At 44.0% G+C, this 13,211-nt stretch overlaps 1 protein-coding gene across 1 annotated transcript in view; it reads right to left on the bottom strand.

Moving 5' to 3' along the window:
- LOC123028526 (cilia- and flagella-associated protein 91-like) overlaps positions 1 to 11,836 on the bottom strand; it is a 32,782-nt gene extending 20,946 nt beyond the window's left edge. Inside the window, exons 1-6 of the mRNA XM_044440417.1 lie at positions 11,581 to 11,836; positions 11,097 to 11,254; positions 10,664 to 10,846; positions 10,227 to 10,369; positions 9,427 to 9,543; positions 4,160 to 4,231 (exon numbers count right to left, since the gene is read on the bottom strand). Of these exons, the coding sequence (XP_044296352.1) occupies positions 4,160 to 4,231; positions 9,427 to 9,543; positions 10,227 to 10,369; positions 10,664 to 10,846; positions 11,097 to 11,254; positions 11,581 to 11,789 (882 nt within the window). The 5' untranslated portion in view covers positions 11,790 to 11,836. The remainder of the gene's footprint in view (positions 1 to 4,159; positions 4,232 to 9,426; positions 9,544 to 10,226; positions 10,370 to 10,663; positions 10,847 to 11,096; positions 11,255 to 11,580) is intronic.
- Between the last annotated feature and the right edge of the window lie 1,375 nt (positions 11,837 to 13,211).

The raw sequence follows: 13,211 nt of genomic DNA, 5'->3' as shown, positions 1-13,211 counted from the left end.
TAGACTTGGTGGTGGAGCTAGCAATATGGAGAATGAAGACTTAGGTCTTGATGATCCTCTTGGTACTGAACAACCTTTCTTATTAATTGGATCCAAAGGGATGATAAGCAGAACTGAAAGCAATTGATAGTAATTTGTTTCCTTTGGCACAGAAACCAAATTTATCCACCTCTGGAATAATGCTAACACCTTCTCTTACACTGCAACCAGAGCCAGTTCATTCTCCCACTTGCTTGCATGCTATGGTGGAAGAACTAGGATGAACTGCTATGCAGTAACAGAGTAGGAAGACACAGTGGCAGTAAGTAACTGGATTGGGATTTGGCAATGGAGGGACTGACATGGTGGTAAAGAGAAGAGGTGGGGGTGATATGGTGGTATGTGATGTCAGTGGCAGAAGAGCTTCTGCCAAGCTACAGGCAATTTTCAAATGTCACTTTAGGCTTTTGATGTGTATCGTTAACAAGTGGAACACCTTGCCAAAACATAAACTCTCCGGCTGTGCCCTGGTCTGTGTCTTTAGCTGCTTGTCACCTTTGGCTGTGATGGAGACCACCATCAGTAGGCGAGCCAATAAAAAAAGAAAAAATTCCCCAGGCTCATTGCCAGGCATGTCTGTCTCCTGGGACCATGCTTATCTGCCAGGACCTTGTGCAGTGTGGCAGCATCCCAGAAGCAGTAAAACTGAAGAGAGTGATGTCAAAGGGTGGGGGGCTGCTTGGCATGGATGCAAAGACAAGAGCCACCCATGAGCATTTGGTTGATGGGTTTTTGCAGTTCATGATTCTGAAGGGGGAACACTTCTCTTAGAATCTGTCCATTTATTTTATTTTTATATGCATAGGATTTTATCCCTTTTTTCTCTCTTACGAGGAACCCAAGGTGACTTACATAGTCCCCCTCCACCCCTTTTTATTCTCAGAACAACCCTGTGAGGTCAGTTAGGCTGAGAGTGAGTGACTAGCCCAGTCACCCAGTGAGCTTCATGGCTGACTCAAATCTGAATCTCAGGCCAGCACTCTAACCACTACATCATGCTTGCTCTCAAGAAGAATGTAAGTTGATCAAGATTCCCAAGGAGTACAGTCAAACATTAGTACATGATCAACACTAAGCCTACTTAATGGCAGTGAAGAATATTGTTTTCCTGCCTCCACTGCATCCTTTCTATGCTTATCAGTGGAACTGTTCTGGGTAGTTCAGCACCTATTACATACTGGTCTGGAGGAGGTAGTTGAAACTCTGTGGCCTAATGTAATATATTTGCTAGGCATTTTGAGGATAATATCACTTGCAGTTCAGTCTTATTAGGTGTCCACAGCATTGGCTGCTCCAGAAGTATTGAGTTTGTTTCAGTTAGTATAGCTTGAACACACGGACAACATGCTTGTAAAAGTATGTGTGACCACATGCATTTTGAATCTTTGCTCTTCCTGGTAAGTGAAATCCAGGAATGAAAGGGCAGGTGAATGGGCCAGGGAGGTTATAAATGCTTCCTGATGAGAAGTAGTAGTTCTGGGTCACCAGAAAGAGACAGTGGTGAGACCACTCCTGAACAATTTTAGGTCAGGTGTACAGATCCATGTCCTGAGAAAGGTCCTTGAGACATGGCCCTTGAGTCTAGAAACTTTTGGATTAGACTGATTTTCTGAATCAATTTCAGTTGAGGTTCAAGCCCCATTTTAGTACTGAGATTGCCTTAGTTGCCCTATAGGATGATTGTATCAGAAGAGAGGCAGGTGGAGTGTGCTCCTGTTGATATGTCTTCATCTCTTGAGAGTGTTCAATACCGTATGTCATAGTGATGTTCCAGGGTGGTTGAACTGGGAGTTGGGAGCACAACCTGCAGTTGTTCTACTCCTACCTAGACTGCTGTTTCCAGAGGGTGGTGCTTGGGGAGTATCCCTTGGTTCTATAAAACCTCCAGTGTGCAAGGGTTAATTCTATCCTACCTGCTGGTTAACATCTGCAGGAAACTACAGTGAGGGTTCATCCAAATTCTTGAGGTACATTACCACCATTCCAAAGACATGCAGCTCTACTTCTTTTCATCTCAGGCATGTGTGGCAGTGAACTCGCTGAAGCAGTGTTTGGCCTCAATAATGGACTAGATGAGGACCAGTAAACTGATTATCTACCCATATAAGACTGATGGGTGGTTCCTCTGGAGATACAACCAGCTATAGGTGAGATCATTCTCTCCCTGAAGTAGGTGCACAGGTAGGGAATTCCAGGATCCATCAATGTCACTGGAGACTCAAATAGCCTCTGAGGCATACAGTGACTTCTGCCAGTATCCCGTGTGTGACCCTTCTGGAAAGAGATAGCCTACAGGCAGTAGTCAATGCTCTGGTAACCTGCAGTTTAGATTACTGCAATGTGCATGTTGGATTGTTTCTGGAAAAACCCTTTTCTGTGATAAGTGTGTTTATAGAAAGGTCACCCCAGGGACACTTGTGTAGCACCATTTTTTTCAGCACCAGGAAAAGGTGACCTTGGTTTCTCAAGCATTTGGACACTATGACCCAATTGTCTTAGGCTGCTTTTGTGTTGTTTATTCTAGGCTGTGAGCAGGAAGTGATTTTGTGTTGTTGTAAATGAACATTTTTCAAATTGTACTAATTTTAGATAACATTTTATGGCATTTATTTCTATTTATATTATCATGCTAATAATGGTTTATAAGGATTTTGGGTTTCCATCCTCCTATTAATCATGACTGAGATGAATGATCTCAAAATGATCCCAATTTTGGATTTCAACTTCAACTTTGCCATTGAACTCACTGGGTGACATTGAGCCAATCACTGACCTTCAACCCAACCTATTTCTCAGGATTGTTGAAGGATAAACAGAGATGGGGGAATCATATAAGAGATTCCTGCTGAGAGGAAAAAAAGGCAGGATATAAACGGCTTGGATCCTGGTTACCTGAAGGAGCGCTTACATCCATATATGCCCGGCCGCCCCTTGAGATCTGCGGGAGAGGCCCTTCTCCGGGAACCCTCCATGAAAGAAATTAGGAGGGTAGGTACTCGGAGGAGGGCCTTCTCTGTGGTGGCGCCCCACCTATGGAATGCGCTCCCCAGAGAGGCCCGCCTGGCGCCGTCGTTATTTGTTTTTCGGCGCCAGGTGAAGACCTTTTTATTTAAACGTCATTTTAATTGTTAACAATATTTGCTTATTTATCTGGCCAGGGCGACTTCTTTTATATTGTTATTTATTTTATATTGTTATTTTTGTATTTTATTGTATTTTATTGTGTTGCAAGCCACCCCGAGGCTTCGGCAAGGGGCGGCATAGAAATGTTTTAATAAATAAATAAATAAATATAAATATAACAGTAGATTTCTATATTATGTGTATAGATCACACTGAAACTGCATTTTGTGACAGGAAGCAATAATAGCCATCATCATCATCATCATCATCATCAAAACATCACCTTGCCTAGAGGCTGAAGCACTGAACACAACTAAAAATAAAGCAGATAGGCTATTCTAAAACATGGTTTACGAGTTATGCATGGATCATGAACTCTAATTAGGACAAACAATGGTTCAGTGTGATATCTGAATTGAACCTAAGCAATCAAAGAGCTTAAAGCATGGGTCCTCAAACTACAGCCCGGGGGCCAGATCTGGCCCACCATGGCCATTTATCTGGTCCCCCTGCCCATTTGGACCCACCATGCATGTACGCACCCGCACCCACCCGCCGCCCACCTCGCCCCAGGTGCCGGGAGACAGAGGTTTGCTCGTTCAGAGAAAACGATCTCCAAGTGAGTAAGCCACTGCCTCATGCGCTCGCCTTGTGGTGCGTGCCTGCCCCTTCCTGTGCCTTGCTTCTCCTTGCCACACGCCCGCATCCACCTGCCCGCACCTCGCCTTGCCTCACCACATGCCCTGCCCCCACGTGCGTGCCAACCCCATGCCGGCCCGCATGCACCACCGGCAGCTTTCAACTGGGCCTCTGGTGGAAAAGTTTGAGGACCCCTGGCTTAAAGGGTATGTAGCATTCAGGCACAGAATTAGATCTTTCACTGCTAAGATAAGCTATGTCTAATCCATGTGTTCTGGGGAGAGACACATGTAGGCACAGATAAAACCTCCCATCAGATTACTGGATGCTGCTGTATAGTCAAAAAGACAGAAGATACCATGTTCTGGATAGCTCTGCCTCGGATTAATTTCTGTAGTGTAATTGCAGCTAGTTCTCTTTCTTCATCTCTCTGTAAAAAGACAACAAAGAATCAATCATCATTAACTGAATCTTGCAGGAAGACACTCAAGAAAATTAAATTAAATTAAATTAAATTACAAGAGAAAGCTATGAGTAAATAAATTGGACACAATTGAAGGAATACCAGGTATGTCCAGAAAGTGATGAGAATGGTATTTTAAACATTATTTTATTGAAAAAATTTACAATTGAACATTGTCTCCTTCAAAGTATGTACCTTGTGAGTGTACATAATGCTCCCAGCAATTTTTCAATTCTTCAAAGCATCCCTGGAAGTCTTCAAGTGGGATGGCATTCAGAGCCTGCATAGTGGCTCTTTGGACGTTTTCCACCAAAATGATGTCCTTTCAAACCATTCTTCATCTTTGGGAGTGTAAAAAAGTCACAAGAAGCCAAGTTGGGGCTATAGGGTGGATAGAGAAGCACCGTGATGCGTTTTTTAGCCAAAAACTCTGACAGCCAAAGCACTGTGACTTGGTGCATTGCCATGATGAAAGATCCAAGTTGAGCCAATCTCAGGACGCACACAAAAGAATTCTGTTTTAAGCAACCAAGGACTTCCAGGTAAAACCTTTGAGTCACAGTTTGACCAGTAGGGACAAATTCCTTATGGACAATTCCACACAAATTTAAAAAATGACAATTGATTTGACTTTTGAGTTGCTTATTCAAGCTTTCTTGGGGTGAGGTGACAAGGGTGTGTGCCATTCTGAACTTTGTATCTTCATCTTGGGATCATACTCAAGCACGCAGGATTCATCTCTCATGATCACTCAACTCAAAAAAAACAGGCTATCTTTCCAAACAGGCCAACAGGTCTTGGCAAACAAGTTGATGGTGTTCCTTCTGATCAGGTGGCAAGTTCTTTGGAACACGTTTTGCACACACTTTTCTCATGTTGAAATCCTGAGTCACGATTTCATGAACAATTGACTTGGTAATTCCCGTTTCCTCTGCGATCATTCTGCTAGTGAGCCATCAATCACAGCTGAGAACAGACCTCACTGCATCCATATTATGTTCCGTTTTTGACAAAGAGGGGCACCCTGATTGTTGTTCTTCAACACCTTCTCATCCTTCCTTGAAAGCCTTGTGCCATCGATACACTTGTGCAGATGATAGTGCAGCTTCTCCATAAGCTTTCCTCACCATTTCCAAAGTTTCTGATGCACTTTTACCCAATTCCACACAAAATTTTATCGCATACCACTGCTCCAAACTCGCATGCATTTGCCTTAATATGAGACACTTGAACAGGGTGTCACAACAAAGAATGTCTCGACTCTGACAGGGCTGGAATGAAATTGATCGGTGTTCTAACGTATACCTGGCACCCCACCCCAAGTGACCTTGGCCAGCTTTCCCTTCACAGAGCCCTTCTCAAGCATAGGAACTTCATTCTCATTACTTTCTGGACACATCTTGTAAACCTTCTAGACAAGTTCAAAAAGCTAACATTTTTAATGAAATAAAAATAGCATAGATGATCAAGTAAAAAGTTTAAATTTTATCTGAAAAAATGCTACTGCCTTACCATCAAATATTCAATAACTGGAAAAACAACAAACTAATTGCAATCCATTTTTATTTTATTTATGTGCAGTATTTTGATTCCACTTTTGAGCCAAAAAAAGCTCCCAAATGGTCTTGAATCAACAAGTAAACAAGACAATTCCTGTCCAAGGGATATAAAAAATGCATGCCACATAAGGGGAAAGAGATGGGGAAGGAAGAGGCAAAAAATAAACAGAGTTTCAGCAGGATTGATAGAATTATAGATAGATAGATAGATAGATAGATAGATAGATAGATAGATAGATAGATAGATAGATAGAAATGGACACAGTGGCTAAGAGGGCAAACACCACCCTTGGATACATAGCCAGAACCGTGGCTTCTAGATAGAGAGATATGACTGCCACTCTATACGACTCTGGTGTGCCCATAGCTGGAGTGTTGTGTTCAGTTCTGGGCCCCTCATTATGGAAGGGATATAGCAAGGTTGGAATCAGTGCAGCAAAGGGTCACTAGGATGGTGGCTGGTTTTCAGGGAAAGCCATATGAGGAGAGACTGAGGGAGCTGGGTTTTTCAGCCTTGGGAGGAGAAGGCTCAGAGGGGACCTGTTAGTGACATACAGTTACGTGAGGGGGTTTCACGCAGAGGTGGGTCATGACCTTTTTTCCCCTGAAGTGGAGGGGAGAGGCAGGACGCATTCCAATGGAGCAATGCTCACGGAACCAAGATTCAAGGTGGATGCCAGGAAGTACTTCCTGACAGTTAGGACCCCTGGGGTATAGAATGGGCTTCCATGGGAAGTGGTTGAAGCCCCATCAGTGAGGGCGTTTAAGGATAGACTGGGCATGCACATGTTAGGCATGTCATGAGTGGAGCTGGCTGGAGCTGGGGTGGGGTTCTGACTAGATGGCCCAGGAGGCCCCTTCTGAGTCAATCTGTTTCGATGTTTCTAATTACCCTTCCAGGGTAAGGCAGTCCAACTGAATTTCCCTTTGCCTTCTCCAGTTTCCCTCACTCCATCTTCTTTCCCACAGGGCTACTGATGTTAATTATCCCTGTGAGGGTAAGGGGCAGTCCAACAGGAGCTGACCCTGATGTTCCCTCTGCCTGCTCCTGTCACCTTCTTCCTGCCCCACAGAATGGGTGATGTTGATTGGCCCTGGAACAGGCAGACAGGCATGGAATCCAACTGGAGCAGGCCTTAATGTTCCCTATGTCTACTCCTCTCTCTCACCTACTTTAAAGTATATATTTTAAACTTCCAGTGAAACTGATACACAAGTTTCTAATTGTGCAAACGGTGGCACAGCAAAGTTCCCTTTCAATTAAGACTCACCAGTGGTGTAAAAGAATCCAGCTGGTAGCCACTGTTTAAACATTGGATTATAAAAGGCAAATTACTCTAGACCAAATACTGGTAGCACCCTTCTGTTTTTCTAACCACAATTCCTATAACTTAACAAGTAGCAGAAAACAGGGCAACAACAGTATAAAGCCCTGAGGGTGTTTTCAGCAGCCAGACTCCAGCACCTTACTTCCTGCACTATCAGCACCTTTGGTCCTCAGGAGGCCAGTGTCACAGTCTGTGTTCATCCCTCCAAGCAGTATCAGCCTCAGCAGCATTTCTTTGCTTAATATTCCTTATTGTGACATAAGAGTCTCTGAGCATACACAAAGTATCCCTTTGAACCCTTTCTACCATTCATTTCCTGAAGCTTTCACAGAAGCTCTTCTGTGTCTCAACCCTGGAGGGGGGCATGCTGTGGAAACAGGCATGCCTCTGTTCCTTCCAATATGTCCCTAATTGGGTTCTCCTCCAGTGAGGACAGTGTGCCACCAGGTCTACCTCTTCAGAGGGCAGGAGTTCTCCATTGGAGAGACATCCCATTTCAGTGTTTCCTCCCTCAGTCTGTAATTCCTCAAGGTTCCCATGGCCATGTTGACTAGTCTCCCCACATGCCCTTGGGCTAATCTCCCTCACTGCCATCTCCTGCTGGGTCTCAGGACCTTGAGCTACAGCTGGAGTCTGAGCTGTTTCAAACCAGTCTCCCCCTTGACATTGGAATCTGATGTGAGGGCTGGGCCATGGGCAGCAGCAAGGAGGGGTAGAACACCGAGCCCAGGGCACTGTCATGTGGCTGGCGCTCCTTCCCAATGAAAGCAATCACTCCAGCAGATACTACAAACGTCTTTATTCTAAACAGCTATACATGTAAAATCGAAGCAAAGTTCAGCCCACACCTTGCTTATGAACCCTCCATGGCCGCACCCCCAGAGATGGGGCGCTGTGAACTCTCTCTTGCCATCGTTCAGTCAATTGGGATTCCAGCTGTCCCAGTCTGTGCCTGTGCCTGCAAGAACGAGCATCCTCAAATCCCGCTTGTCCCTTATCAGTTTGGTTCTCACACTCTATATCAGAAGATTGAAAGTCTGTTCTCACATTTACTCTCAAATCGCCCTGTTCCTGTGCCTGTTTCATCTTCTTTCAGCACCTCATTAGCTGGCCCATTCTTACTCTCACTGTCTGTGAGAGTGGGGAGTAAAGTTTGTTCTGTTGAAACCAGAAATAGCTCTTCATTGATGCTCTGGTTCTCATGAGAAGGTTCCTCCCCTTGTGCACGCGTAAGAGACTCTTCTAAGCACGCACGCATGACAGGCGCAAGCTCCAGCTGAGTCAGGAGCTCACTACAGGCCAGAGGCTTGAGGCAAGTCAGTGGGTCTGGGTCAAAGGAAGCAGTCCGAGTTTGGCATGTACAGAAAGAGAGAAAGTCAGAGCACAGTTCCAATATCAGTTTACCGGAGAGATGTTGATGAGAGGGTTGTAGCAGGCTGGAGAGAGGCATGGTCTACTCAGAGGAACAGCAGGAACAGCAGGAAGGGCACTGGCTGGAGCGAGGTGGGAGCAGAAATGGACAAGGCAGGAATGAACAGGAACAAGGCATAGCAAAGTGGGGGTCAGAGCACAAGAGTCACCAGGACACTTGCGTTGCTGTGGCAAGGAGCAGCAGTGCCATGAAGCCTTTTATGCTGATCTTCAGGGTCTCCAGCTGCACTGCATCATTGCTCCACAGGTGCTCCTTGCAACTTCCCACAAAGCTGCTCCTGGTTTTGAGAGCACTTGCAGAGTTATTCAGCATGGGGCATCTCCCATGAGTGTACCTGAAGATGGCAGGATGCACGCCACAACAACCAGGCACACTAGCCTGTCTTTCCAAAAATATGCCCTTTAGACAGCAGCTTCAATCTAAGGAAAGTAAGTTGACTTCCCCTCATGGCTACTGACTTTGCAATTAGGAAGCACACGGCTCTTGGAGCCAGTCCAGCTCATGACTCTGAATGCTGTCTTGAACATGAGAACTGAATGCATTCTCATCCTTCTTTTCCCAAGCTATTGCTGCTGCCTACTCAGATTGTGACTCCTGCATGCCTTGGGCCTTGTTTCTGGCACCTCCAACCTCTGCTGTTGCCTTGCAGCATGACCACATTTGCTGCTGGCCATTTAGTCTTTGTCTGCCAGTTCTGGTACCAAATCTCCAGCTTTTCTGTGACTTAGGTATATTTGTTCTTTTGATGCTCCTCTACCCATATCCAAACTGGACCCCTGCTGCAGCATGTTATCCAGCTGGAATGAGCAAGACTTGAAAAATTGAAAGAAACACTGCACTTACTAGGGAAGGTACTTCCAGTGCTGGGGTGGGAGGACGACCAAAGTACTTTGATACCTTCTGAAGGAAACGAAGTGGTGTGGGAGACTTTTTGATTTGATTCTTCTTTTCTTGCAGTTTCTGGAGAGGAAATAATATATGAGGAACTGGCCCTAGGTAATTGGCCTAAACAGAATTTCATCATTATTCCCCTTTCTTATTTACTGTGTGCATTGTCAGTAACAGATTTGCCTGCACATATAGATTTTTTTTTAATTGTGATCATTACTATATATTGGAATTATACATTCCCCATATTGTTACAATTGACTGCAAAGGAACTGTGAGGTGGACAGGCTGAGGAAAACAAGACTATTTTATAAATGCTGGCGGGCTTCCAACATTATTGGCTAGATGGCACTGAGCAACTATTCAGTCTTTTCCTGTTTTTATGCAAAAAGATGGGAAATGTGGTAGTAAAACAACTGGGGGCTACAAGAATAAGATGTCATGTAGACCTAATATGCATCTATTATTCTGTGAATGAAGCAATGTGAAGGAGGGATTAGAGGTCTAATCTGGAAACAGTTCTGCACATCCCTTTCTTAACTACCATATGAAAAGGGGAAAAAAATAATGCCATGAAGGCAAAAAGACTGTGCCATTGATTAACAGCAATCAAATACCAACTTGTAACATCTGCAATGATGGCATGCTTTTTCTTTGTCCACAAGTTTTCTTGTCTAGTATGATGCATAGATGTTATTCAGGAAGCAAAATGAAAAACAGAAGGCACTGATATGACCTCAGATGAAGCTTAATACCTCATAAACCTGTGCCAGTTCCATCTCTAGTCTAGCAGACCGTTTAGTAAACCCATCCTTAGTGGTGGTGCTCCTGGGTTTTGGAGCTTTCGTCCGGAGCTGGGTAGCAGAGTCAGGAAGAGATGCCTCCAGTTCAAGTAATCCTAAATCAGGTAGAATGAAAGTATTGGTGGTAGAGAGAAAAGAGAGATCCAGATTGTGATGTAAGAGAAATAATTACCATGATCCAATTTGGTTTTGCCAGGGACAAAGATTTTAATGGTGGCCCCTCAATTGTAACAACACCTCCTCTGGGTTCAGCATAGAGGACATTTTTGTGACATGAAGTAGATGAAGCTGACCTTCCACAGAAGCAGGATCTCTGCACATTCCCTGAAGCAGACAAGGATGCTTTGAAATAGGCAAATATGCTGGAAGGTTTCCTTAGTATGGCTTACCTTTATAGGTGTTCAGAAAGGGGTTCTTCACTATGTAACGATCTGCATGATTGTCTGGAAAGTAACCAATTCTTGATAGAGGAGCATAAGCCTGTGATTCATACTCAGTATAATCTTTGATGACATTTCTTCTCTCCAGTTTTCCTTCCACATTTTTACCCTTAGCTATTAGTCTTCTGATTGCTGAAATATCATTTCAAACAAAATGAAAAAAAAATCTTAAAGCCCAATCCTGTGTAAGTCTACTCAGAAGTAAGTGTCACTGAGTTCTATGGGACTTGTTCATAGAATTACAGTTTAAATCCTTACGTCTCTTAGACAAAACCTGAACTTCACCTTCCATGAATTTGCTTGATGTGGCTTTAATGTGCCTTTGCCTTGAACAGAACATTTGAAACATAGATGCTAACCTAGGTTTTATCCTTCATGTTACCTTTTATATGTTCATGTTTAATCTTTTTCACCTTCTCTTCTTTTTCTCGCATGAGGTTAAACCAGTGAGTATCTAAGCGACTGACATTCAGTTCATTGTGGTTCTCTTCCCGATTTCTCATCAGGGTCTTCAAAAGTTCTAGTCTAACTTCTTGCAATCTTCAAGAAAAGGAGAGTGAATACACAGAGAAGAGTGTTCATAAAGAAGAGCGCTCCTCAAATCCCCACAGTGTGGGGGTTAACAGATGGGAGTGAAAGTGGATACCAAGAGCCTTTACAGTTCTACAGAGATTTCTACTTACAGCTTGGAAGGAAAAACACTTTCACTTACTGCTCAACAGAGCTAATGTTTTGCTGCTCTTGCTATGTTTGTGCACATGGCTTATAATGGTCAAAGTCATATGAATGCTTTTTAAAGATACATATATTCCTTAATATGTATATTTGAACTGGAAAAGTTAACCCAGTAAAAATTAAGAACCTACTCTTCAATTTCCTCTTCTCGGAAGGCCCACTCTTTCCTCTCCATTTCTTCCATCATCCTCCTCCTCTTTGCAATGTGTGCAGCATCATTTAGTGGGGGAAGCGTTGCCTCCCAGGCACGTTTTTCTCGGGCTCTTTCAATCACCTCCACTTCTGCTTGGGTAGCTGGAAGACCCTGACCTTTCAAGGGAAAGCATGAAGTATGCAACATATTTTATTTTCTAAATATTATTTAAATTATGTGCAATGCAAAAGCCTGTTGAAACTGAAGGGACAGGGTTTGAACAACACAATTCTGACGTGACCAAAAGCAACTTCTTTTCCAGAAGCGACTAAAATAAGAACTGCAGTGGGTCTCCTTAAAGAAACCATGTGACAACACAGATTCCCCCCACCCCCACAGAATTTGGCTAATAAAAGAGATGGACAGACTGACCATTATTTGTGAGTGCTAGTAACCTTCCTTGGTTGTTAGAGTGAGCATTGATTCAGTACAACCAGTAATGGGGTTTGGGCTGGAATTGTGAAAACAGAGTAAAGGAACCAAGCTAAGTCCCTTCCTCACATTGCTCCTTAGGGGGCACCTATGTTTATAGTAATTTCTATGTATCTGTAGTGATTGGAAGAGTTTTTGACTGGCTCTTACTTAGCTAGGTGATTAAGGAAACCATTGTGTAAGGCAGCTCTGCCTTTACAAGAAGCAACACAGGTTTCCTTTCATCTTCAATGTTGGAGGCTGGGAAGGAGCTTGTGTCACACATCTCAGCCATTTGTCCATTCTGCCATCATAATCAAAGTAAACTTTCTTTTGCTTGTTGTTGTTGTTGTTAGTCGTGAAGTCGTGTCCGACCCATCGCGACCCCATGGACAACACTCCTCCAGGCCTTCCTGTCCTCCATCATCTCTCAGAGTCCACCTAAGCTCACACAAACTGCCTCAGTGACTCCATCTAGCCACCTCATTCTCTGCCATCCCCTTCTTCTTTTGCCATCTATTGTTCCCAGCATTAGACTCTTGTCCAGGGAGTCCTTCCTTCTCATTAGGTGGCCAAAGTATTTGAGTTTCATCTTCAGTATCTGGCCTTCTAAAGAGCAGTCAGGGTTGATCTCCTCTAGGACTGACTGGTTTGATCACCTTGCGGTCCAAGGGACTCACAGGAGTCTTCTCCAGCAACACAATTCAAAAGCCTCCATTCTTCGGCACTCAGCCTTCCTTATGGTCCAGCTTTCACAGCCATACATTGCAACTGGGAAAACCATAGCCTTGACTATAAGCACTTTTGTTGGCAGGGTGATGTCTCTGCTTTTTAGTATGCTATCTAGATTTGCCATAGCTTTCCTCCCCAGGAGCAAGCGTCTTTTAACTTCTTGGCTGCAGTCCCCATCTGCGGTGATCTTGGAGCCCAGGAAAATAAAATCTGTCACTGCCTCCATTTCTTCCCCATCTATTTGCCAGAAAGTGAGAGGACTGGACGCCATGATCTTAGTTTTCTTAATGTTGAGTTTCAAGCCAACTTTTGTGCTCTCCTCCTTCACCTGCATCAAGAGGCTCTCTAGTTACTCTTCACTTTCTGCCATGAGAGTGGTATCATCTGAATATCTGAGGTTGTTGATATTTCTCCCAGCAATCTTAA

Source organism: Varanus komodoensis, unplaced genomic scaffold (assembly GCF_004798865.1).
Source record: "Varanus komodoensis strain SLA01 unplaced genomic scaffold, ASM479886v1 scaffold370, whole genome shotgun sequence".
Lineage (NCBI taxonomy): Eukaryota > Metazoa > Chordata > Lepidosauria > Squamata > Varanidae > Varanus > Varanus komodoensis.
This window is presented reverse-complemented; position numbering and strand designations above follow the sequence as displayed.